Here is a 27137-nt window from a genome sequence, read left to right as displayed (position 1 = left end):
GTTTGCTAAAAGTCTACTAAGAAGTGGACAAGACAAGGTTTTAATCAAATGTAAGCAGTAACAACAGGTTTTATTCAAAACTTTCAGTAAAGAGGACCCACTAGTTTTGGAATAAAGGTACTTAAAGTACTACAGCTTATGTGAATATAAAAGACTGAAGAGAAGAAAATAAACCAAGCAGTAAAAAAAAAAAAAATTAAAAAAATATATATTTTTTTAAGTCTGTAATAAACCCACACAGGGATTTTGAAGTCCTCCAAACAATTAACAGTTACTAGGTTTGGCAAAACAAGATTCTCTTAAAAAATTAAAGGCCTACTTCTGTTACATAAACTGTATAAAACTGCTCAATAGTTAAAGAGCACTCTGTACAATTTTGTCTTGAAATACACAGAGCTGCAGCCTTCAAACTACAGGAATTAATTATTCTGTCCTCTTCACAGGTGAAAGAATTAGCCAGATGGGCAACTATTTGGAAGGAAAATGAAGAGGCAAAACCAGCCAGAGTTAAACAAGATAAAGCCACTATAAAAATGAAATGCACAGCAAAACTCAGACCTCAGTTTCAGCTAACAAGCTATGTTTACAATATATTCTACATTTCGTTTGTCACTTTCCCCTTCCCGCTCCCACCTCCCCCCATTCAAATATTCCTAATTCCTTTATGGTCTAAATCTAATTAATTTCTAAACTTTCAAATACACAGTACATACATTTAGCAAAAAACATACCTAACATTCTTACAGCAGTATGGTCAGGACACAACTTCAAGGATTATGACACAGTTATTGAGATTAAACCTTAGCTTTTTTTTCTTCTGTTTTTTTTTTTTTCTTTTAAAGAGAACAGCAACCATCAACGTAGACGAACGGTGATAAAATGTACTGCAGAAAGCCTGCAGAAAGCAGACTTCTCAACATTGCCTCTTAGCCCCAGAGGACACAGGGAGAATGTAAGGAGGAAAGAGAATCTCAGAGTGCCAGGGACAAGAAGATCCTTCAGGAACTCGGTCCGGCAGGCCATGGTTTTGGCTCGGGTGTCCCCGTTGCACTAAGCCCTGCAAACCAACTCTGCAATAGTACATTACAATGTAAACTAAAATTCTTGATACCAACAGTATGTCAAAGGGATTTTGTTTGTTGGTTGTTTCTTTTTTCTGAATCCAACAGTTGGTCACAGAAGTCAAGTATTTAATGGCTCTTACTCAGCTGTTGTCAGTTCAAGGGGAAAAAAAAAATTAAAAAGTGTGTCTGACTCATACGTCCTTCAAGTACATGCAAGGCTCAATTGTTTCCAAAATGCAGAGCCTGGGACATTTTAAGACACTGAAGAAATAGGATTATGAGGAGAGCCCATCTGAGTAAGTACTTTATCCAGCCATTGAAGGGGACCATGAAGATGTATCTCTATCCAGCATGGAGTGCTTGTTACATCTTGGCGATGATATTCAGCTCCCCAACCCTGGACACAGAATCATAAGTGAGAAAAGAAAAAGAAAAGCATAATTTAAAAAAATAATTTCAAATACATGAGAAGCACACTTTAATCATCTTCCTTCTTACCACAATACTCTAGCTTTCAACATTCATTATCAGCTAGGTAGCATGAGACCCTTGAAGCACCAACTATTACCACATTTCAACAAACAAACTTCAAGCTACAAAAGAATTTGGAGGAGGTGTCATTTTAAGATCTCTTGATCCCTTGGAATGGAAGTCTTCACATTCTTACAGGCATAACCTGTGGCAGTCTAAAAATTCCCAATACCTCACTGCCAGCTGCATAATGTCCCAATAAAACCTCTGAAGAGGGGAATAATAAAGTCTTTGTCAATACCAAAAACAGAACAAATTGAGGGGAAATGCTGCCAAACAGATCCACAAATCAAAAACGAGGCCATAGAGTGACATTATGGAAGTGGAGATGAGGATCTGTCTGACAAGGAGCAAAGCATCACTCTCAGGATGGATGTGATAAACCGAGTTAACAAGTCAGAAGCATTCCTCTTTGGAGGAAGAGGACGTGGTCACACCCAAACAGGCTGTTTCTCAAGTTAAGACAAGATAGATTTTGTTTCAGCTCATACCTGATTCAGTTACAGTAATTACCAAAGATACAAGCAGACATAGAAACTGATTTTGAATGCTGTTTAAAAAGGAACCATTTTGGGGACAGGTCTTCAGGCAAGATTAAGGTAGCCGCAGGGACAGTTTGCTGGTCTGTATTAACCCCCACTGAAGGCATTAACCAGCACCGGTGGCAGCAGCTCCAAACACTGTGCAGTGCAACATCCGAAACACAGGAGGTCCTGTGCAACTGTTCAGGCAACACAGCCATACAGCTCAGTAGGATGCAGAGCTGTAAACAACCCATTCTATTTTAAGAATCCCTGCCCTAACACATCTGGAAGTTTCTATCTGCCTATCAAGAAGGCCACTTCAGCGTATTACCATCTGTCAGATACACGACCAGCTCTTTTATGTCAGCACACATGCCACATCACAAACCTTGACCTTGCATGCCCCTCTAGAATAGAAAGGTATTTATATTATTCCAAACAAATACTGCAGCTCCTACTTTGGGAGCTGCTGGTCAAGACAGATTTAGAGGATTGTGCTATCTACTCCCACAAGCACTATAACGGCTGCAGTCCCAGCTGAACTCTCCAAAAATACCACCCAGGAACAGGAGGTTCAGCTGGGCCTCTTACAGAGCAGGAGATGGACTGTAACAATGGGCAACAAAGGGGGGCAAAACCAGATGCTACCTAATGAGTTGGTAGCTCTTCAACTTTTATGCCAAGTAATTAATGCTTCAGTTCTTTTCTAATCTTACTTGTGCTGGACCTTGCCACTGAAAAGATGAGTCCCGTAATTCCAGAGTCACCATGCAAAAAATTCTCACTATACAGCCAATCTATACACGTATTAAATACAAGAATTCAACTGAAATATAAAAAAATTTACAAAAAGCAATTAAACTAAATTAGAATAGTTAACAGACACGAGAGAAGTTCTTCACTATGGCCTTATATGAAGAAACACCTGGAAGCTGCATCAAGCTTTTTAAGTAATATGGCCAGATGGGGTTTCGAACACAAAGACAACTTTGTTTCATTAAGATCTCTCTTACACTTAATGGACATTATTCCATACTTAAAATTCAACAGGCACTGGACCATTCCAAATCACCACATTAAGAAAAAAATGCTTTCTTTTGCTTACAGAACACTGACAAGGCAGTTTTCACATACCTTTACAAAACTCATCCGCAGAGTGCACATCTTCGTCAGCTCATACACTGTCTCAAAGCCGTGGTTCACTGACTGAGCCAAAAGCTGAGCAAACTCTTGATTATTAAAAATCTTCAAACTGCAGCCACTGGGGATTTTGCAGACCGTGGTGGGATGGAACCCATGGTGGTAGTTGCAGTTCCGACTCTGCACAAAAATACTGCTGTCACTCAGGCACTCGGCATACACTTCTCCACCGACGTAGTAGAGATGAACACCTGGGAGGAGAAGGTTGACATAAGGAGGTTAGATGAATTCACTCTGAGTATCTATTTTTCATGCTCTGTCTCCTCAGAGATATGTTTCTGCTTCAAGGGGTAAACACTAATTGCATATCAGAACACTGTCTGTCTGCAAAGCTGCTTTTCACTTTCCTGTTCCATCAGTAGGTGATTTGACAGGGGTCTCTGTACCTATGTATACATCAGGGAAAGCTGTAATTCCTGCAGTTTGACATGTTGGATATTTAACAACAATGGACTAGCAAGTACTGCAGTAGTTCTGATGCAGTACAGTGGATGGCTGATTACTTGGACATTTTGTCTTTATGTACAACAGTAATTGGGAATGCAAGAGGACAGAGCAGAAACCTACTGGATGATTTGTAGATACTGGAGCAGCCTGATGCTGGATTCTCCAGGAAAGCTCTGAATGCTGTTTATGAAAGCATAAGCTTTTTCAGCTTGCTTTAATTCCAGAAAGCTGTCAAAGGAAAATGACCTTTATATTCCTCGGATAATTTTGTCCAATGAGGGTACAACCCAATTTTACAGTCCTTTCCCCTTCTGCCTGCTCCCTCACCTGCCACTGAATGCAGCAAGCCCCAGAAGAGGGACACAATAGGGAACACCTTTGTGGAGATTCGGTGTCAGTAGGACTCAATTTTGGCTTTGAGAAAGCAAGAAAATGTGGCTTTTGTGCTTAAAAAGTGGATTATTTGCTGTTCAAAACTTTCATCTACCACAATGTCACAAGTCAGAGAAGTGAACACACAGAATTTAAAAAATAAACTGAAGTCCAGTCAGAAAGTCATGATTCTGCTCTGTCGTGCAAGATTTTGCAGCTAAGTGTGTTCCTGTGTGAGTACACAGATACTCCCACTTGATCTGCAAAAACATTTATGGCTCTGTCTTCAAGTTTGGGATTTACTCCTCCTTCCTCAAAGACTTAACAGTTCTGTGCAATCACTATTTGCACACATCTACTTATTCAACAGCATCCCTGTCTTCCACGCTGCCTCGATACATAACGCAGTTAAGTGCTTCAGCAGAGCTCTGTTTGCAGCTGGGTTACTTCTCACAGGAAAATGAATGAGGTGTTAGATACATATCCTGATACTTGGTAAGACGGATGGGGAGGAAAAGAAGTATTAGGACTTAAGTGGCACTGCCGAGAGCTGCACAAGATCTCATGTAGAGAAAAGCTCTCCAGACTGAGGGCTCCCACGTGAAGACCTGACAGTTTCAATTCTTTCCTTCTCTAAGAAAGAAGATTTTTCACTAAGTGGCCCTTACAACACACACCCCACTGCTTGGGCATGCTGAACCCTCAGAAAATTCAGAGTTTGCTAATAACAAACACCTAAAAAAAGCGCCTGGCAGGAATTGCCCACTGCAGGGAGCAATGCTAGTTTGCCTGTCACATGCATTATAGGTGAGTTCTCAGAAAAGAGGACTGCATCAAGTCAGACATAAACCAAGCTTTTCTCTTTTGCAAGGCAGTGTCTCAGCCATGGAAGAGAAGGACAAAATTCCCACTGAAGGAATCACCATCCTGTGGAAACATGCATTTGGCAGATGTATTTTCGCAGGCTGCCTATCTAAATATGTGCTAGGATCACTAATTTACCTTGGAACTAAGGCTAGCAAAAGATTTGGTGCCAAGAACTATAATTTGGATTTCCATATTAACCAATAATCAAGATCAATCAAGGTATTTCCTTAGACAAACTGCCTTAATTCTCACTCTAATGAAGATTATTTTAGCCTTCAGGCAATTAAAAATTGATTAAGGGCAAAAGCTTCCTGTAATTACACACAAGGTAAGAACAATACTTTGCTTGTAAGACCCGGCCAGAAAAATCACATCTTTACCAACACAAGCATTCACCTCATCGACATGGGAAGACCAGCCTGCTCTTGAGGCAACTGGCCCAGACTGTCATGTCTGGGGGCAACAGGCCTCCCAAACCCCAGACAACAGCTGCAAAGACCCAAAACTCACCTTTGCCAATATGCCGCCTCGTGTTCTCAATGGTGGAGTTGCGGTTAACGTTGGAGAGCAGCCCCAGGCAAAACCTGTTCTTGTTGTTTGAAGGATCAGTGAAGCCATCCACCAGGATGCTGGTGGAAGAAGCATGGAACGCCTCCCCGACACGGTTATTCAGCTCATAGTAGACAATGGAGCACCAGTGCTTCGGTTCTTCGTAAGCAACTGCCTGAACATCTGGAAAGCAAGAATGCAAACCTTGAGTCTAACGGTGCTGGGACAGGCTCCACACGCAACAATTCATCAACCTGCAGATTTGGGATGGAGATCACTGAAAGATGAGTAACTGCACCTAAGTCACCTTCTCCGCAGACTTTCAAGATGTGGATGTGTTCCTACGTGACCTGTGCTAGATTCTATGTACTGCTCTGGCAAGGGGGTTGGACTTGAGGATTTCGAAGGTCCCTTCCAACCCCTAACATCCTATGGTCCTATGAAAGCTCTTCTATCTTCAGTTACTTCTGAAGCTTTCATAGCAGACATACAATGAAATAATGTCACCCCAGCTTGACTTGCACAAGACTCACAAGAGGTGAATGGTGGCATTAGATAGACAACAGAAAAGTGCAGGAAACTCCTGGGCACACCCCAAGCAGTGCCCCAACTTCCCTGTCACGTTTTCTATAACACAACACAGAAGCACCGCAATTACACAGCTCAGCTTTCTTTCCAATTTAATAAATTAATTTCCACTTCAGTTCATTTTACTCAGCTACCAAGTTACAAGTCACCTCTGTGCTTACTGCAGTCACACAGTGACAGGAGAAACTGCATCAGACTGCTTGTAACTTTGGGTACCATGGAGTAGAAGAAGGTAGACTCAGGAGGTCAATCTTTCAGCATTCAGGGAGTGCACAAATCTTTCTTCTGGGGTTCTTGGAGAAAATGTAGGAGATGTTAAAAACAAAGAGATTGATGTTTGTCTGCAGACCATGCATGAAGCTCGTCTTCAAAATGAATAGATACTGCTTGAGGTCACAGGCTGGACCAGGGCATAATACTCAGGGTCCTAACAATTACACTGGGCTGCAGAACAGATGAAATTGAGGAAAATACTGTTTAATGAGAACCTTTTATTTACCAAGTGCTACCAAATGCAAAATCTGCAGCTGCTCATCACCGAAAGAATTAGGTGTTGAGTAATAACAAGGATTTCTCAGAAAGAGGTTTTACAGACTCTGGTAACCAGAAGCTCCTCCTCAGCAGCTCCTAGCTGAGGCTGGTAATAGTGCAGGATGCTGACAGGAAATTCCTTGTTCATAACTTCTACCCATCAAGCTCTGAAAAAAAAGTTTTGACATAACACTTGTGTGTGACTATGCATGGGGAACAGTTTCTTCAGGTACCAAAAGTCTACCAGAAATGTTTCCTGGTGGGTGTCCAACAACAGCATAGGCTTCTTCAGGTAATTCCACTCAGTGCACATTCTTTCAAGTGCCCAATACAGCTACAAATTACCAAACTGCCTCCAAATAAAAGGAGGCAGAGAAGAGATGAGGTTGCTTCACGTTGTTTCATTTAAATGGAAGATTACTGCACTGCTAAGCCTAGCACAGTTGGGCCTGCTGCTAAGATACCAGCTTTGCAGATTAAAGCTCCAACTACAGGTCAAAGTGCTCAAATGAAAATCAGACTGGTATTACAGGAAAACCTGTTTACCTGGCAAGAGGTTTCCTTTTGCCAGCTCCAAGCCTTTAATGAAGTCAGCCAACTAAAACCAGTGTTCATCTTTTCCTCATATTGCTAAGAGTTATCTGACACATGCAAAACAAACCCCAAAAAGTTCTCCCCAGTACCAGCAGTACACAGCAGATAGAAAAGGTGGCAAATAATCAAAAGCATCCCACATCACTGTGCTAAACCTTTGAGCATAGTGTCTACTGCTGACCAACAACTTGCTTAAAACACTTAGAACAGGGAGCTGATCTTTCCTGATGTCCTACTGTTTCCTATCCTTGCATGTCACTGAAAAAAGAAAAGAAAAGAAAAAAGTCCTTAATTATCAGTAAGAGGTTACTACACTTTTAACTCCCATGAAGATGCCAGCAATTATCAAAGCTGCAGCTTTGCCCCAGTTCTCAAAGTCAGGAAGAAATCTTGCCAGCTGGCCATTCTTACTGAATGAATCATATCTCTCTCTCACAGATTTCATCCTAACTTCCTCACATTTGCTTTAAGTCATGCAGAGCAGGTGCGTTTAGTCTCTCTATTCCCAGCATGGGCCAACAATGGAAATTACCCAACTTCATTGACAGGATGCAGCTCGTTAAACCAAATCTCCTAAGACTAACATCATGAAGAATGTGCTTCTGAAAAGTTTGCAACAAAAATGCTGCAGTAAGCTCACAGTGAAAACTCTTCTACAACCTGCAGCAGATTTTTTTTTTTATGCACAGGATACACAAATGATAAATACATGAAGGCACACAGAAGTAATGTAACTCCTGGTTTTTTAAATGAAGGGACAGAGATGAAAATCCATTGCACTAAACCACTAGGAGGGAAAAGTACTATTAGGCAACATTTTTATCTTGACATGATTGAATGTTAAAAAGCAAGAAGGAAATTGTAAGGCTCATGTAACAGACGAATTCTACAGTACTTGTGGATTTTGTGAGAGGAACAAACAAGCAAAGGTCTGCACAAACACTGATAAATGTCCTTTGGGACAGCAAGGACTGGATATTCACAGACTGCCTCAAAGGTCATCTTGTCCAACCCCCCTGCTTTCAGCAGGGACACCTCCAACTAGAGCAGGCTGCCCACATCAAGTCTGATCTTGAATGTCTCCAGGGATGGGGCCTCAACCACATCTGAGCAACCTGTTCCAGTATTTTACCACTCTCATTGTAAAGAACTTCTTCCTTATGTCTAACCTGTATCTACCCTGCTCCAGTTCCAAACCATTGCCTCTCATCCTACCTGCAAGCCCTTCTAGAGAGCGCACACTGGATCAGTGAAAAGTGAAATGCTACAGATAAGGTTTATCACACGCAAAGCTCATTCCACACACAGAGTAAATAGTTAGTAGAAAAGATATCCAAAATGTTCCAAGAGGGCTAATATACTTCCTGAAACCAGGCATTAAGCTTAGCAAGAAAACAAGTAAAAAAAAAAAAAGAAGTCAAACAACAGTTACATTGTTCATGTGCCTGTGATCTTGATAATCATTCTGGCACGACCTCCAGCTTGCTGCTCGCTCTTGGCATGAGCCACAGCAGTGTAAGCTTAGGTGCTCTCTAAAGTGGCTGCTTCTCACAACGTGATGAATGCACTAAATGCCTTACTCAGCACTCATGGCTGGCTGCAAAGGCTTTTAAAAGCAACGTGTAAAAAGATGTCTCTGTCATAGTACATAAAGCAATAGGGTTTTTTTACTACAGTTTTTATAGTCTACAGCAATGCCACAGCTCAGACAGTTCAGAATCCTGAACCAAGCACTATCACTGCATGACTCAAAGGTGGTACAAAAATGGAGAGAGAGAGAGAGAGTGGAACACACAAAATACAACAAACCCTCAAATGCCCTTATGACCAGGAGAAGGGTGAATTATTAAAAGTATACCCTTTAAGGACTGAAGCTTACAACTGAAGAGAAAGTAGTAAGAAAAGACAATTTTATGATAAATGAACATGAAAGATATAGATATTCCAGCTGCCCATGTAAAATGTCTCTGCGTATTTGCTTAACTGACAGTATTAGCATTCATCCTCTAATCAAGTTTCTACCTGACTATATCTGCTGTCATCCACAGTTCAATTGCCTTATATGGCATTAACTGCATTGTTCCAATATATCAATGAATATGTAAGAGAAAAGAGATTCCTTTCCTTGCATGTGTCTAATTGCAGCACTGCACACAGAAATGTGCAGCATCATAGGAATTCCGTTTTGTGATTAGTAGAACTTTCAGATACAAAACACAAACTACTTTGGTTGCTGACTTGGTTGGGAGTAAGAAAGTAATAAACTCCATACATTTTACAGTTTTAAAGAGCTCTGTGATAGCTTCTTGTCCTAAATAAATACTTATGTTTGTAATTCTTTTTCTCCAGATTTACTATTCCACCCCATACAACAGAAAGAATAAAAAAAAAAAACCATGGCTGACTTTCCTTTCTTTTCCCCACTTAACCATCTGCATAAACAACATACATCCAAAATTAAAACTCAGTTATTAATACTGAAAATTCTTTATTCATAAGAAACCAAGTAGAAGATGAGAAGAAAGTGTTTTTACCTCCTCTATGTATGTCAGGGGCAATTGTGGGTGCCATCATGTTGGTGTCCATTGGCTGGGAGGTATCGTGTGTCATCTGATCTTCCGGAGGCAGGTAAGCAGGAGGGGGAGTATCAGCTAAATATAGAGAAGGCAGAGATAGTCTTTAAAGTATGTATACATACCCACAGAAACAGTTTTAGCCTGGAAATGCTCCCAGCCTGACTCAGCTATAAACTATCACCCACCAGATAGCTGAGAAAGCAATCATAGACCTTGAATCAGGAAAGCAAAGAATTACTGGGCATATTAAGCACAACTGCAATAAAACCAAATCACTCCTCCCTGCAACAACCCACAACAGAAAGCTCTGCTGTTTCCAGCCCATGGTTTTTGCAGGTTGAAGTACCATACAGACATTAAGGCACACAGAGATCTCAGGACCAGGCCAGAAGTAAATAACAAATATGGTCATGTGAACAGAAAAAAAAACTGGTGTTTGCTCCTTTTTTGGTGTGTTTTCCAAAAGTCAGCCTCTTTCCCTCTTAGTGCAAGACAGACAACTGCCCAGAGCTGAGTATCAAGGACATCAGGATCTTGACCTCTCCTCTAATTTGATTTCTTCACTGCAGCTGCTGACTTGTCTTTACAGGCATGTGTACAGAACAGACCCTCAGAGATCAAGTAAACTCCACAAGTCAGTGCTCAGGAAGACCTTGTTAGAGAAGCCTTTATCTCTGCTGGAAGAGCCCCAACCACAGAAATTATATGGGGGGAGAAGGAAGACAGCTGGGTTTGCAGCAACTTTTCACATTTTTTCAGAAAAGCCAACACAAACTCTCTTTCCTTCCCTCCTGCTTCTCAAATTTGGTAGTCTTCACTCAGAAGAGAAAAATTTTAAAGAGAAACAACCATCAGCAGCAGATATCTATCCATGTTAACTGCATATAAGAGAAAACAATTTTCTCAAGTCTGCCACTTTGTTTACATACATCCTCCCTCAGAACATGCAAACAGAACATCATTGAGCATTTGCATGGAGTCCTGTTCCTAACATTTAGGTAATGAAAATTGTCACAGGCTGCTTGTGCAGTATTTTATCCATCCACATGTGAAGACCAAAAAAAGCCAGCTTCACAGGATGCTCTACAGATATGAGTCAACAAAGAAAGGTTGTTACTTCAACTTTAGGAAGTAAAACAGCCTGAGGACTTCTTTTCAGGACCTTAAGGAATACTTTTGCAGTTAAAGCACATTTCTTCCTTGAAATTCCATCACTACTGAAGAAATTTTATTAAGTAGCAACAACATGACTGAGAAACATCCTTCTTCCACAGAAGTAAAGGCTTGTGCTGAACTGATGATATCCTTCCTAAGCAAGGATGATCTGTAGCATTACACTTCTTGTGCATTACACACTGTCCTTTGTGGTCTGAACTGTTGAAGTGTTCCCTCAAAAGATTTTGAATCCCTTCAGAAGAGTTTTACTGTAGTGTTTTGACTGTGTTTGGAAGAGGCATACTATTAAACCCCTCAATACTCATAGAATCATAGAACCAGTTTGTTGGAAAAGACCTTTAAGATCAAGTCTAACCATTCTCTAACTCTACCAAGTCAGGTGCTAAGCCATGTCCCTCAGGACCACATCTCTGCATTTTTAAACATACTATTACTAGACAAAGTAATGACATAGTCTCTGTCACCTCCAATCTCTCATCCTGCTATTGAACACAAGGGTTGGCTTATAATTTGGAATTATTAAGGAAAAAAAATCATGGTACCAGTGGTGTCCAACCACCATTTCCCTTCTGATGAGGAACCGAAGTTGACTGTACCTGGCATCTGGAAAGGACTTCCTGGGTCTGAGCTGGCTGGAGAGTGTGGGTAGGTGCTACTGCTGCTTCCAGGCGAGTTTGGGTAGCTGCTGTTGGGCGAGTGGGGGAAGGGATGACTGTTGGGTTGCTGGAAAGAGTCCGGGAAGGTAGCATTGTGCGGCATGTGGGGCTCGTTCTGTCCCAGGTTGCGAAACTGGGCCAAGAGGCTGTGCTGAGGGTTGTACTCACTGTGCCTTGGAACCAGCACCGGAGGAAGGACTGGAGAGGGAGAAAGAGGGAAAAGCCATAGTGTTAGAAACTCTGTTCCGAAGGACCAAGCTATGCAGGGAAAAACCCAAACAACAAATTCTTCCTTCCCCACGGCACATTCACACCTGTCTTAAAACCAAGGCAGGCAAACCTAGGAGCGCAGGTCTAAGCAAGAACTCCTTTCCTTGTATCCGGTTACTGCACAGCTTGGATTCACAGGGATCATGCTAGCTACCTGCTTTGCCAAATGTTTGTTTTCACAGAGGGCTGGTGAAGAAGAGCCAAGCACAAACCACAGTTCTGCGTTTCAGTTTGATTCGCACAAAGTGCTGGGAAGCAAGCGCCTTGCAGTGCTGACAGGCAGCTCATCTTGCTGCACTTGTGATCTTGCTAATCACCTAATGGCCAGCAACCCAAAACCTTGCTAATAAGGACAGGGTTTGTTTTTTTTCTGAAGACAATACTAATAAGGCCTTGAACTCAGTCTGGTCCCAACAGCTGTAATTTTATTTTTAACCTGGACTATGTTCCTACAAGTTAGCATTCAAACAGTTATTAACTCTTCAAGTCAGTTTACAAAATATGCAATTTAATCAAATTTATGTAGTTCCAAAAAAAAACAACTGAACTTCAATTGAGCTCCAACTGCATGCTGCTATGGGATCAGAGGAACACACAGCAGAAACTACTAGCCCCCACACTCCCAAAGCCTTCTCACCAGCGGGGAAATAAAGCTCTCTTTTCACCTGGGAATATGAACATAATACCAGATACACTAAGATAAAAGAATCAGGTCTTTTTCCACTGCCTCAGCTTCTATCTCTGGACACCCTCACAGCAAAGTCCACACTACTCAAAGTATTAAAAGACAGTTTTGTTATAGATTGAGATTTTTGGGTGATGGGAGGAAGAGGAGAAGAATGGGCATGAAAGAGGGAGATCCACACACAAAGCTGCGGAAGTGAAATAAGTTATTCCTCTCCACACCTGCCCTTCTTCAGCATGTCCATTTCCTACCTCCACAGCTGAGGACTGGAAGAAACCTGCTGGGCTAGCCTACCTTCAAGGGAGGGTGCTGAAAAACAACCAAAACTCAGTGAAAGCAAACAAAGATACCATCCCCGTTCCCTGAGATTCTTGCCCTGCTCCCAACACCTGAAGAGGAACAGAAGCATGTATACATGACAAGCCTATACAGACACAGCTACTGCTCAGATTAAGAAAGGTGTTTTGGAGACAGCTGCTTCACCAAAAGGCTGAATTACAAACTACCTGTAAAGAAAACCCAACAACCCATCTTCTTGCCAAGACAAACAGGTTCTTCCAAGACAGCACTTTGCTTCTACAGAAGCATTCAGATAGTTACATGAGCATCCTGGAGTCTGGGAGTACCAGGACACAGCTTGACACATAGACCAGGCTTGAGCTCCATGTACAGAACAGATAAAAAAGGATATCACACAGAGAACTCACTCTCTTTTCTCAAGCAAGTCACAAATAACTAAAACAAAATAATAAAAAAAACCAAAAATAGCAGGTTTCAATTGCCTTTTTTGGGGCATATGCCTAAGAAAGAAATTAAGCTACATATTTTTGCCTGTTGATGGCATTAATGCATGGAAAATTTGATCCCAGAAATCTTTATGGAACATATGCTGAAAACCAAACAACCCATCATTAGTGAAACTAAAGCTGCTCATCAGAGTTGGAAGCAGGCTTTAAAGACCTAATGTCTCACTTTTGTAGAGCAGCCGAAGATTCCAGCAGATCTCAAACAAGGCAGATGTCACCCTTGCTTAGATGTGAAAATTTTAACCAACTTCATTTTACAAGGGAACATGAGAAGTTCCTAACAATGGCATTTGCTGAAACAAACCCCAAGTTCTCGATTGCAAAACACCCCAGAAAAGCTGCGTCCCCCTCAGCTGCGCAGATCTTCCCTTGCCTTTAACATAACCATTGTCACACAGCACTGGAAAAAAACAATAGAAAAAATAAATTAACATTCAGGCAGACATCACAAAACCCTTCACTCACAAGACAGAAAACATCAAACTCAATCCCTGAATATTAGAATCTCTCAGAAGTAAGCTCTACTGTTAAAACTAGCAGTCCATTTGCAGTGAGGTCAAGCACTGTTTGTCACAGTCAGGATTCGCTGGGCTAATAAATTACCAGTGAAAAAGCAACAATGAGATCATGTGTTAAAAGGTATTTTCCCTTTCCTGTCTTTATGATTCTTCCTTACTTTCCCAAACACTAAAAAACACAGCTTCCCTATCTCTTCCTTTCCTATGGATGAAGGTCAAACCATTAACTTTTCTCAAGTTAATTTGTGCAGAAAGTACATCACCTACCTTTCCCACCCCCTACCTCACATTAAACAATGACACATGTGACATCACAGGAAGCCACACAATTTATAGCATTTTAAAATAGCAGGAGAACAGGATATTTTCTGTATGTCTATTAAAATAAAGCAGTGCCAGATTTTCCCAAGGTACATACACATTTTCTCCTGCTGGGCAGGACCACTGGTGAGGTTCAGAGGACTCAAAGTAAGAGCAAGTCTCCTCTTTCCAGCTCTCCCTCATGCAAAGATACATTTTTTCTCTGTTTATTTCAGCCTCAAATGACTAATTGCCAACATTTTTTTCAAAATAAATATGGGAAAGGGTGAAGGGGGAGGAAAAAATACAACCAGCATTGATACAGCACAGCCAGCCTCAAAAATATCACTGCAGAATTTACTTTGAATGCTGTCCCAAATTCACATTCTCCCTGCATACAGACACCCTTAAATGAAGAAGAAAAGCTCTGAAAGGCCTCGTCAGTGGTACACAGACTACAGCACTCCAATTAGTCCAGCTCCAAGGCAGTCACTTACTGCTATAACCTGATCTCTCTGCAGTTCAGGGGATGTTTTGCAGGCTAGCTGCTTGCTCCTAACACAGCCACAGAGGAGTTAATCTGAATGCTGTTCACTCAGGAATGAAAACATGAGCAGGGACTGGGCCCTTTGCAAGTGTGGAAGGATGCAGGAGTTCAAAAACCTGAAAAGGGAGATGCATCCCCTTCTTGCTCCCCTCGCCCTGTGCAAGGCACTGAGCTTCTGGTCAGGTTGCGGACCTCAACCATATGGAATAACAAATTACTGAAGCTCAGTACAGCAGGGGAGGAGGCTGACCTCTGCTGCAGCTGCCAGCTCCAGGAAGAGGTATAATTGAAGAGCAGAAAGCATGAGGGAGTTGTTCTGTGCTAAGCCAGCACACCTGTTGCTATAAAATAATGAAGCAGCACACAGCTTTGCTGGACAGATCTCCACAGGACGCTGCTCCAACAGTTAGCAGGCAGAATTCCTCCTTTCCTCTTCACCTTCTTCAGCAGAAGGGGCCACAGATACAAGAATAAATTATAATTGTTTTATTCAGCAGAGATGCATGTATTTGAAGGAAAAACATAAGACAACAGCATAGCAAGATTTGCAAATTCAAACTCATTAAACCAACTAAAACCAGTTAATGGCCTCGAACCAGAAGTCATCCCACATCTTGATTTCTGTACTTTCTCAAGAACCAGATTAAAAGATTTACAGGCTACACCATGGCTAAATTCTGCTCCAGGATTTTGTGTCAATGTGGATCTAGAGTTGAAAGCACCTGACTGCTACTAGTAATGGTTGAAGAGAAAGACAAACGACCTGGAAGCCAGGCTGGCTTTGTCTGTGGAACTGTAGTTAGGAAGAGAGCCTGTTATCTGTCAAGACAGCCTGGGTTGTTTGTTTTTACCATGCAAATAATAGCCAGAGTATGCCTGCACCAAACAAGCGGACCTGTATTAAAGAAATTACAGCTACAGGGAAATTTCACCCACAGGGCCATTTCATCCCAGAGCCAAGAATGCCAAAAATATAGAAGACAGACCAAAGACAGCCTGGCTGTTCAGATAAATGTTCCAACTAACCACAGTATGAAATAAATGCTTTTATGAAAATGTAATGGTGGACTTTGAAGAAAGCTACTGAAGAAGGCTCGCTGTGTCTCCAGCATGTCATCCTGCACTTCAGAAAACTAGCAGGTGTGCTATCCTAGAATCAATGTTTTCTTTGGTTTCTCTTTTTTTATTCTATTCTCACATTCCAGAGAAACATATTCATAAGTGGGAGACCTTCTATCACATTTAGTTTTAAGAAAAAAAGCAAAACCAACAAAATAACAATAAAGCCAACCAACCAAAAAGCCCCAAACAAGTAAAAGCAAAAAAAACAACAAAACCAAAACCCAACAGCTCCCCATGTCCATCCCCCTGCTCCCTCACCCCCCCCCCCCAAAAAAAAAACCAAAAAAGCAAACAACCAACCAAAACACCACAACCAACCAAAACCTAATCCAAGCCAAACGGCCTGCTGTGCTCTCAAAGAAGTATATTTTTCTATCCAGATGGGTTTCAGTGATCTTAGATGACAAGACCAGATGACAGCCAGTTTCCCTCCAGGGCTCATTTCTTCCCTCCCCCTTTGCATGTTAAGTGAAGATTTTTGTAGATATCTCTCTCTCCATGGCTGGAAATTGAAAGGCCAAGTAACGAAATACAAAAGGCCATATATAAGAAAGCAGATTTTGCTCATCTTTCCTTGCCAATGTAGATTCTTCTATGAGCTTTATAAACTAAAAATAAAAATCAGAGGAGCAATTTCTGCTGCACTTTCTGCTCATGAAAATTATGATGACTTTGTGGCCATATGTTCTATAGAAGGGTTTGTACAGACCTGTACCACAACAGGGCCCTCAGCCCTAATGAAGACCCAAGGGCACTATCATTAGACAGTGCACTTTAATTTCCAAGGATCATACAGCTGTATTTTCATATGAATTTATGCAAAGCCACTCATGTTTTACTAGAAAAATAGAACTGCCAGTTGGAAAGGAGGGAAATCCTCAAACAACAGTTTGTGCTATCTGGTAATGGGCATGAAAACATGGGGCAGGGGGAGGAACTTGTGGCTTGTACTCCACACTCTGGACAGAAAGTCCTGCAAAGACAGAGCTGCGTAAAAACAAAACAAAACAAAACCCCACAAACAAAAAAACCAGAAAAAAAAAAAACAACACAAGGTTGGGAATAAAAACAAAACATCAAAAAAACACCCAAAACACAGCAGCAGTGTTAAACTAACAAATTTCAACCCTCCTAAAGACTCCTAGTTTAATTTCCTGTCTTTGAGGCCACAGCAGCTGAAGCTGCCTGTGGCATCCTGGTGAGCAGTCCAGTCCCATGGTGGGAACGGAGCAGGTATGCTCAGCTGAACACACTTAGCTTTGCTTGTTTTCTGAAGCATTAGAGTCACTAAAGCATGCTGACTGAAAGGGCTTGCCAAGATCTGGTAAACAATAAAACACCAAGCAGAAAAGAAAAGTTGTCATGTCATTAGGTTTTCCCCTGTAGCCTAAAACAAGACCTGGCAAAACCGAGTATTCTTTGACCAGAGAACAAGTTCTCACATACAAAGACACTCACATGCCTGTGCTAAGGATAGAGTTTAGTCTTGGTTTTAAAAAAAAAAATAAATAAAATTAGTAGTGCTGTGGCAAAAGCAATCCCTGAGGATCTAGGCACTTTGTGTTGTTCCAATACCACCTGGCTCAAGCAAGGCTGTGGTGGCATGGCTCTGCTTTGGCGTTTGCTCAAAGCAAAAATGCCAGCCTTGTAGACTTCTGCTCCAAACCTGTGCTCTAGTAATTGCAAGTGAAAAGGCTCAATAATAGCTACTCAGCAGCCTGGTTTGGGTGACAGATAGACAGACATGCCAGACTTTCTATTCCAGGAGAAAGCTGAGAGCTTTCTTCTTTTCTCCACTCAATTTTATTTTGCAGTTTCAGCAGACCCCACAGCTTGAATTGTCACTTTATGTAGTTAAAACTTCCAGCTTGCTTTACTGCCTTTACTTTTACATCAGACATCTGGTCTAAATGCATTGGGCAAGCAATAGGAGTGCATTTCCTGCATGACAATATTCAGATAACACTAGATTTTATTTGGGGATGCTCTGATAAGCTACCATTTTGATTAAACTGATACTTGCCAAGGCCAATTTCAGCATTGTATGCATATTAGGGAAGGACTTCTTGTAAGTAGATTTGGGGGGCAGAAGCAGTCCTGACACTGGAGGAAGTTACAGTGTGATATGTATATTAGCTCAGACAGTTACACACAGACCAGAGTTCAAATTACCCATATCAAAACCACAGTCACCATCCTACTGAGGAAGTTAAAACCTGGGGAAGAGGTCTGGTCCTTTAAGTCAGAAGAAATGCCCAAATCTGGTTAATTTTAAAGAAAAAAGAAGGGGGAGGGGGGAAGAAAGAAAAAAGAACGAAAGAAACAAAGGAACCCAACATATCCTTCTTCACAACTTCTATCCCTTTACTGCAGCTCATCTTCTGACATGTGGTGAGGTTAGACAAGGCAAATCCTGCTGTTAGACCATTCCCTCCTCTCTGTCTCCCCATTTCAATTACTCTCCCTCAGGTCAGTTCTGGTAGGGAATTTTAGAACCAGATTCTGCAAACCTGGAAAGAAGAAAGTTTTAAGCCATTTGCCAAGCAAACCCACAGTTGCTTGCTATTTTGGGGAACCATCCTAAAATTGTGCCCACCTGTTGCAGCAAGCTATTTTTAAAGCTACACCCAGCTGCAGCATTAGGCAGCGAGGCGGCAAAGCTTCCCAGCGATGGCACTCTGCTCCCTCACCCCCCAGCCTGCAGAGGTACAGAATCCCTGCTATGGGAACAACGTGGGAACAAGGATTTTTCTAACTTGGTTCTACAGATTAACTCCCAAAGTCTGCACTGGTTTTCCCCTCCCTTACATTCCCCTGCAGCAGCTTCTCTTTTGCCTTCACTCCCCCAGTCCCTCTCCCCTTTTTCCCAGTCTGGTGCTGCTGGTGTTACCCTCTGCCTGGTGCTGTGGGAGTCGTGCTGGCAGCCACTTCACTGGGCTCCCTCCAGCTTGAGCCACCAAATCTCTTCCAACTCTCCAGAAACCCCATTCTCCTAGGTGTTGGGGGGCAGGAGCCACCAAGCAAACCTTGGGACCCAAAGAGCCAAGCCAGAAAAGCTCCCAGTCCCAGGAGGACTTGCTGCTTGCTGACAGCTTTTCCCTCCTGGCTCCAGGGTGTTATCTGGACAGACTGGTGGCACTGCCAATCTGTCAATCCCAGGAGCTGTGTCTGAACCCTGTTGCTGGCCAACAGCAACATTAGTGATCTGACAGGAGACCTGTCACGACAGGCCATGTTGGGTTGGAGGTGCAGGGAGAGAACATCATGATGGGCTTCAAAAGGTCATCCGCTCAATTTACCCCATCTAGAAACAGTTTAGGAATACTAGTTTGATAGGTAGTGATCCTAAGCTGGCTCAAGGATGGTTGATAGGCTGAGAGAGTTGGGGTTGTTCAGCCTAGAGAAGAGAGGGCTCTGGAGAGACCTTTTAAGTGGCCTTTCAGTACCTGAAGGGGGCCTACAGGGAAGGGACTGCATAGAAGGGCCTGGAGCAATAAGACAAGAGGCAGTGGTTTTAAACTAGAGCAGAACAGATTTAGATTGGACATTAGGAAAAAGTGCTTTACTATGAGGGTGGTGGAACACTGGAACAGGTTGCCCAGGGAGGTGGTGGAGGTCCCATCCCTGGAGTCAGTCAAGGTCAGACTCAATGGGGCTCTGGAGCAACCTGGTCTAGTTGGGGATGTTACCACAGGGGGTTGGACTACATGAGCTCTAGAGGTCCCTTTCAACCCAAAGCATTCTGTGATTCTATGAACTGACCCAGTTCATTTTTCCGTAAAGCACCTCAAGGCAGCAAGGGCTCTCAAGCATGACCAGGCTGACATACACAACCAAACACCTGTGTGACTTTAAATGACATTTGAAAGCTCCTTTAAACAACATTAGAAAGATTCTTTAAACATGCCTCATTCTTCTTTCACTGAGGACCAGAGCTGCAGTGCTGTAGAGGGGAGCATTCAGGGTGCATTTGATTTACTTTCAGGACTGCATGAGTCTAAACCTGCCTTACCCAGGACTTCCACCACTTCAAGCTTCTTTCACCCCTGGTGCCTGCAGTAGGTGTGCACCCTTACAGAGATTCACTGAGAGCAAACAGCAGAGGAGATCAAAGACAAATATGAAAACAATCAGGTTGAAGTCACAGGCAAGGAGTCCACGCTGGGAGCAAAACCAGCACAAAACACCTACTGCTCTCCTCAGAGCCTGGGGACCTGGCTTGTTCTTGTGGCAAAAGCACATTCAGGTAAAATGGTTCTTGCCAAAACCAAGCTTGATGAAGCTGACATTCACTCTGAATTTGGGGTTGTAATGGAAAGGAACATCAGAATCTTTAGGGAGAATTGATAATTTAACCATTCTGACAGTTTCATGTGTCTGCAGTCTGAAAAAGCAAACATTGCTCATTCCCCAGTTTGAGTAGAACATAGGCACCATCAGCTTAAAGCCTCTTGATGTAGAACAGACTGGAGCCAGCTCTCCAAAGAAGAGAAGCTTAACAGTGGAAAATTATCCAGCATTTTCTATCTATGCTTTATTTGCAACAGCAAAAACCTGAAGCAGTGTAGTTGTTTTCTGCAAATGAGATCCAGGCTTAAAAAAAATAGTATTTTTCCCATGAGTTTTGGATGACATCTTTCACCTGCTCCCATAACTGAGGACAGAGGCTGTATTTCCACATGAACTAATGGAATAAAAGAAGGGAAGGAAGTATCTCAGGAGGAACTTCCAAATGTCATTTCACACATTCTCCAGCAAACCTGAGAAGTCATTTTGTGGCATTTTCTGAAAGAAGAACAACATTGTGTTCACTTTTTCCTCACATCCTCTATGTATGCACTATGCTTAATTATTTATCAAGTCTTGATCATACTTAAGGATAGAGCCAAAACAGGTATGAGCCTGATTTTCAGATATCTCCAAGTCAAAAAAATAAAACTGAAAAGAAAAAGCAGATTGAGAAAAATGAGGACATCAGTTCAGCTGAGCATGCCCATTTTTAAAAGGCATCCAATTCAGATCCTGCCCTTCTTAATTAAAAGCTTTGCTTTGTCTTGCCAAGGGAGAAATTTGACAGCCATTAACTACCCGGCACCAGAAATAATTATGCACACAACAGACATACAAAACAGCAGCAGTGAGCTTCTGTAACATCTCAAGGAGATATTTTTTCCTGGCAGTCAAGTATAAGGTTGTAATTCCCATCCCCAGCAACAAAACAACCTCTACTCTCTCCTCTCATTTCCCACCACCTCCACTCCTCCTATCCACAGGGCTGTGTTGGTGCAGATGTTCCTGCAGCCACCTTGTGAGCCCCAGCACTGCTCTGATCAGCCTGGAAGATAAGGCAGCAGGGGAGGGAAAAAGGGACTGTGATCTGGTTCAGCAGGAGGCCACACAAACAGCTGTGCTAGCACAAGGCAGTGAGCAGGAGCTTTTTGTGTACCCAGCCAAGGACTGCATCTCCAGCACCTGAGGGACAGCTTGCTGATCCCAGGCTGCCCCAGTGTCACACCGTCACAGGGAGGTCACCCTTCCTCACCTCTGCCCCATCCTCCCCTGCTGCCATGCCCCCACCTGACTCAGCAGTGAGTGAGCTGAGGGCACTGAGCTTGCCAAGCAAACTGTGCCAGAAAGTAGTTGTGTGTCTGTTCAGGCCTCTTGAAGGACACCACAGGACCAGACAGGCATCGTGCCTGTGCACTGCTGCTCCATCAGGCAGGGCACCAATATGGTACCCCCATGCCACATTCACATGTCTGCCAGATGCCACCTTCTCTTCCTTCCTGTGGGCAGCAGCACTGCTTGTGCTCAGGGACACTTGGGAGGCTCCCCGCTTGAGACTGCTGATGGTTTTCTGCCTCCTTTTGATTGTTTACAACCACTTCCTATCTATCCTGGCTAACAGAAAAATCTTGTTTGGATTCAGGTGCAGTTTGTACCTTGAGACACACCAGCACATGACAGTGTCCCATGTTTTCAAGCTTATCTTCTCAAGCTAAACAGCAATGATGGAATAAGGTATCAAGGTAGAAAATCCATGGCATTGTGAAAACCAAGAAGCATCTACAGCACTAATTTCCTAGCACAAAGCATTACCTTCTATTACATATCTGAAGGTTTACTGCTAATCCATTCCTCAAAATTTAACACTGAAACAAATCACCTCCCAACCAGCAGAGTAGTTAATGTAGAGATACTATCCCATGCATTCACCCCAAACTTCAGCTCTGCATAAACAGTTAAATACAGATCATGCTGCCAAGCACAGCCAGTATTTCATGATGTACCTTTGCACACAAGACACGTTATCACACACAACCTGAGCTTCCAATTTTGTTTTGACAAGAGAAAGCACATTTCCAACCCTCCTGGATGCAGTGATAGCCTTGAAAACACAAACCCTGATATCTGCTCAAGTCCAAAGACTGTTGGAAATGGTGACTCATGCATGAATTCCCACTACCCATTAATCTCAAAGCATAAGCACTTATGCAGCAATAATGGTATTTTAATGTCCTGACAAAAATGGGAAAAGCAGTTAGCAGAATTTAGGAGTCACTGTTAGGAGTCAAAGACAAAGACAACACTTGGAGGACAGCACAAACAAGGAAGGGATTGGAAAAAAGAAGTCCTAAGCTACAAAGCACAACTCTCTAAGCCAAACAGGAGTTCAGCTACCACCTGTTTCCAAAAGCCATGTCTTCTCACTCATCACTAGGCAATATCCCCCAAAAGAAGGGCAGAACTATGGCTAACTAAACATAAACCTCTCCTCCTTTCCATACCCAGTCAGCGACCTCAGTAAAATCACAGTGGGCTCCAATCCCACCCACACACTCCAGAAAGCTGGTAGAAGTTCAAGATGTCATATTGCACCTCCAGGTCCTGCTTTAACAGAGCACCTCAGCACAAGTGGCCACTAGCTCCTGGTCAGCAGCTGCCTCCAAAGTATTTTCAAGTGGTTGGAGCAGCACATAGAGCTTGTCAAAGACTGAATGCGTCTGTCAGCTGTCAAACTGACTACAGCCCAAAAGCTTAAAAGGAAACTGGCCAGTTGCCTATTAGACAACTGACCATGAATATCTAGTTTTTCCTGAAGAAGGGTACTCTCTGGAAAAGAAGAGAAGCATTTTACTTCTGCCATTCCCAACTTGATTATTTAGATTTCTCCTCCAGCAAAAATTCCGTAGCCACATGAACATAGGATTTTTATCTCATCCAAAAACTGCTAAAGAGCCATTCAGAACTGAGGCTTACAGTTCATAGCCTTTTGCTCCGTTTCTCAAATACAAAATTCATAAGATGACTTAACACCCAAACCTTTCTAACCACTTAAACTACTTCACAGCACTCTGCTAAAATGCACATTTTACTTAGACATCCTTTGAACTTTTGATTCTATTTTTAACTTGCACAGCTCATTGAAGGGACAGGACATTTACAGATGCCTATTTTTAAATAAATGGTCCAAATGAGAACGTTCTCAAACTCACTAATTGTTGCCAAGATTAAAGCAAACTCAGAACATGTCATTTGACATTACAGGAACAGTGAGAGCCCAACTCTTGCTTGATCTGACAGAAATACATGACTTTCAGGAATCTTAATTTTCAGTAGTTTGGAACACTGAATGCAGGCAACTCCACAGATATGCAGGATACAATTATTTCACTGTCCCACTTCTGCTTAACATGGAATTGTTAAGCATTTTATCTTTTTCTTTTTTTTAAGAACTGTTTTCCAGCGCAGAGTTCCTTTGTTCAAATTCTGCTGCATAAGTACACATTTGGGCATTACCTCTGCCATTTCACATGATTTCCAGGTTAACACTAACACACCAAAGGGAAATATTCAACATCTAGCTACTGACTGTGTGTTGCAGATCCCAGATGAATGAAATTTCCACCCACAGAAAAACAACATTGCAGTTTTTCAGACGTCCATGCCACCCTGCAGAGGCAGCTTCCCAGTTTATGAAATGCCCAGCACAGATGGACTTCCCAAATTTAAACCAGTGAAGACCACCCATGCTTGCAGTGCATTTCTGCAGATGTCCCTGTAAAAGCCCACAAGTAGCTAGAGCCTATGGAGATACTTCCTAGCACATTTCATCTTAGGCCCTGGAAGTGTTCCCTGATAATAAACTTACATAAGAAAAATTACCCACAGGTTTAACAAAAAGAGGTTTGGTCTGTGAGGAGGAGACAGAGAGAATGAGCTGCATCTTAAAAAAAGAAGCGGGGAAGTGGGCAACAGGTAAGCAACCTGTGCAAACAGCTGGCAGTAAAACTTCATGTACAAACATTGCTATCAAAGCTTGGAGGGGATTGCATTCTGCTATCTACAATCAGTCTTTTCAAAAGGCCAAAATTATGGGGGATCTTAAAGACAACATTATCTTCTGGAGCATGAAGTAACTGAAGTGATAGAAGTGAAATCGTAATTTGGAAACACTAAGAATACCACTACTGCAGTATGTCAAATGGTTTTCATGCAAAGGATACAATAATGCTTTACCTTGCAGTGCTTCATACAGATTCAGTGATCTGTGAATTCAGTGAAAACAGATGAAAAAAAAAAAAATTTAACTGAGGGGTAAGTGGTGACCAACAAAACCAGGTGATACCAGGCCCAGCAGCCTGAAGCAAATGCTAACACTGTGCCTCTGTATAGCAATAAAACATTTACACAAGTGAAGCACTTGCCATGTGAAAGGGAAAACTGCTAATTACTGCTTACATACAGATAAATTGCAGAGGAAGAATCTGACATGTGCAAACAGCCACTTTTGCTTATTTAAGCTGATGAGTCATATGATTAATTGCCATACTTTTCATTGCTCAGATAAGGTGTAAAAGGTACAAACAAGGAAGAACCTACCAGGACTCTCTACCCGCTTGTAGTGGTAGGGATTGATGCAAACCTCCTTCTGCTTTGACCCAAAGGGAAACTCGCAGCACTCCAGTGGTTTCAGTTCATGGTGGCTCTGCAGGTCCGGCCAGCGCCACACTCTGCAGTAGATGACGTGTGGCAGCCCTTTCCGGTGCGAAACCTGGAGCCTGCCGTCCAGGGAACGAGGAATGGTCACGCAGTTGCTGGGCTGACCAGGACAGCTTAATGCTTTTTCCAGCTCCTCCATAGCACCTTTTTTCTTCTTCAGTTTTTTCACTAATGCATCAACAGCTTTCTCTGCCCATTTTTCTTCTTCGTCCCCCTGCTTCCATCCCAACAGCCTCTTCACTGCTGGGCTGGTGAAGGAGAATAAACTTGTCACATTCATGGTGACCCCACTGTGGTGATACCACAGAACCAAGCAGAGACTGTCCTGTTCTTCTACCACCACCAGGATACAGCAGATTATGTCAGTAGTCAAAAGCAGCCTAAACCAAATAATTGTGGTCCTCTCCCCTTTTCAGTCCTCCAGTCCCAGGAAGGCAGCACTGACATCCCCCCTTGACAGATGTGACCTTCTCATTATTCTGAACTCTTCTGGCTGAGAGCCTGCAAGAGAGTATCAGAGGGAGAAAAAGAAAAACAACAAGGATTTTACCTTTTAAATTAACATACAACAGTTAAAAACATCCCACAAGAGTGGCATGACCAAAAACCAAGTGACAACCAAAAGCCCAACAACACAGCGTTGACCCAAGGTACATCTGATGAAGACTCTTAAGCAGCAGGGCTTGCTGTTGAATTCCTCTCCCCAAAACAATCCTGAATAAACAAGGTGATCACCCTGGAAAATAATGACACAGCACAAACAAAACCCAAAGAGATTGGAGAGGGGAAGCTAGTGGGAAGAGAGGGCAAAGCATAGAGGCAGGTGGTGGCACAATTCCTCATCAGCTCAGTTCCCTCATTAAATTTACTGTGTAGCCTCAGTAATTTTTGTGTCACACAGCAAGGACAGCAACTGCATTTGCCAGCTTCAAACAATACTTCTACTCAGTGACCAAGCATAGCCTCAGTTACTACCATGAAAAGCTCAACAGAAAAAGCCAGAACACAAGACAATGTGGCTGGATCCCCACACATACCTGTATTAGAGATGTATTCACATTCAAGGTAGCCTAAAACGGTAGTTCAGATTTCATCTTGCACCATTAAGCATGAAGAGTGCTCCCCTCTGCCTATCAGCTGCTGCAGCCTTGCCCAGCAAAACATGCCATGGAACCAGTGCAAGATCACTAGTGCTTTTTTAGAAGTTACTTTAGAGAGCAGCTGGAAGCAATATGCCCCCACAGCACTGCTATCCATCCCCCTCCAAACTGCCAGTGATGTAGCTCAAAAATCATTGCACTAGACTTGTGCTTACTATGATCTGAAACAAAAACAGTTCAGCTTCACTTCCAACTTACTTTGAGCAACAAATGAAAAAAAAAAAAAAGAAGAAAAGGAACTTGAACGTTCTTTGCCCTCACTCATCTCACATGACAAAGAATTCCATCTCCCCATCCCACCAAAAGCCTTCACAGCTCATAATCAGACTGTGAGGGAAAGATACCGTGAACTTACTTCACTGATAACATCCTGACCCTTCTCCAAGGCAATGCCTGCCTGATGTACCCAAGGACACATGACGAAGTGAGGAGGTGGAAGTCCTGATAAGAGGATTTAAGATGGCACAATGGTTCTCGAGTTGGGAGACATGGAACAAAGATGAAGAGATAGGTGAAGAAGGGGATGAACTCCACAAATGATGAAGCCCCTGCTGTGAGCAGCAAGGTTCACACTTGCTTGGGCAGGGAGCAGGTAAAAGGCTCTGCTATGGGAAGCAGGAGAGACCCTGCACTGGCAGCGAGGGGGAAATTAGACAAAGCACTAAACCACTGGTTTCCAAACAGCATGAAGCCAGGAAATGTATCCTGACTGGATAGCAACAGGTTGCAGAGGGGGAAAGGGAAAAGGATATGATTGTTTTTGTTGCCATCAGAAAGACACAAACCCCCCCCACCAACCAGCAAGCTACACAGACAGAAGGTGTCAGCACATCCGCCTCAAGACAGCATTCCAGAGTTATACTGAGACTGTAGATCTTAAAAGTCTAATTGCTGTGCCACGTTTACTCTCATGCACTGCAATGGTTTCACAGTGTACCACTATACTTAAAGTACTTCAAGCTGTGAACCATTCACTCCATTCAAATTAATTTGTCACTAAAACAATTCTCTAATTGGAAAGGTTCAGTTATATTAAGCTGAATGTATAAAC

General features: G+C 42.6%; 1 protein-coding gene across 2 annotated transcripts; it reads right to left on the bottom strand.

Annotated features, from left to right (window-relative positions):
• Positions 1-969: 969 nt before the first annotated feature.
• Positions 970-25299, bottom strand: SMAD1 (SMAD family member 1). 2 transcript variants are annotated; one of them, XM_054392433.1, is made up of 6 exons: positions 24807-25299; positions 11616-11873; positions 9802-9918; positions 5516-5737; positions 3254-3510; positions 970-1461 (listed from the first exon to the last, which is right to left on the bottom strand). In XM_054392433.1, the coding sequence occupies exons 1-6, from the start codon at positions 25204-25206 to the stop codon at positions 1318-1320; spliced, it is 1398 nt and encodes a 465-aa protein (XP_054248408.1). In that variant the 5' UTR covers positions 25207-25299; the 3' UTR covers positions 970-1317. The 2 variants fall into 2 exon arrangements, with proteins under 2 accessions (XP_054248408.1, XP_054248406.1); XM_054392431.1 differs by lacking the exon at positions 9802-9918 and having other exon boundaries at positions 24807-25239.
• Between the last annotated feature and the right edge of the window lie 1838 nt (positions 25300-27137).

This window comes from Indicator indicator, chromosome 25 (assembly GCF_027791375.1).
Source record: "Indicator indicator isolate 239-I01 chromosome 25, UM_Iind_1.1, whole genome shotgun sequence".
Lineage (NCBI taxonomy): Eukaryota > Metazoa > Chordata > Aves > Piciformes > Indicatoridae > Indicator > Indicator indicator.
The sequence above is the reverse complement of the archived record's forward strand: the minus strand, read 5'-3'. Positions and strand labels throughout refer to the sequence as shown.

Excerpts from the sequence above, each read along its gene's own strand:
- SMAD1 (XM_054392433.1), bottom strand. The coding sequence starts at position 25,206 with ATGAATGTGACAAGTTTATTCTCCTTCACCAGCCCAGCAGTGAAGAGG. Across the intron at positions 11,874-24,806 it reads CAAGCGGGTAGAGAGTCCTG|TCCTTCCTCCGGTGCTGGTT; the intron begins GTAGGTTCTTCC and ends CTCCCTCTCCAG. Across the intron at positions 3,511-5,515 it reads GAGGCGGCATATTGGCAAAG|GTGTTCATCTCTACTACGTC; the intron begins GTGAGTTTTGGG and ends TTCTCCTCCCAG.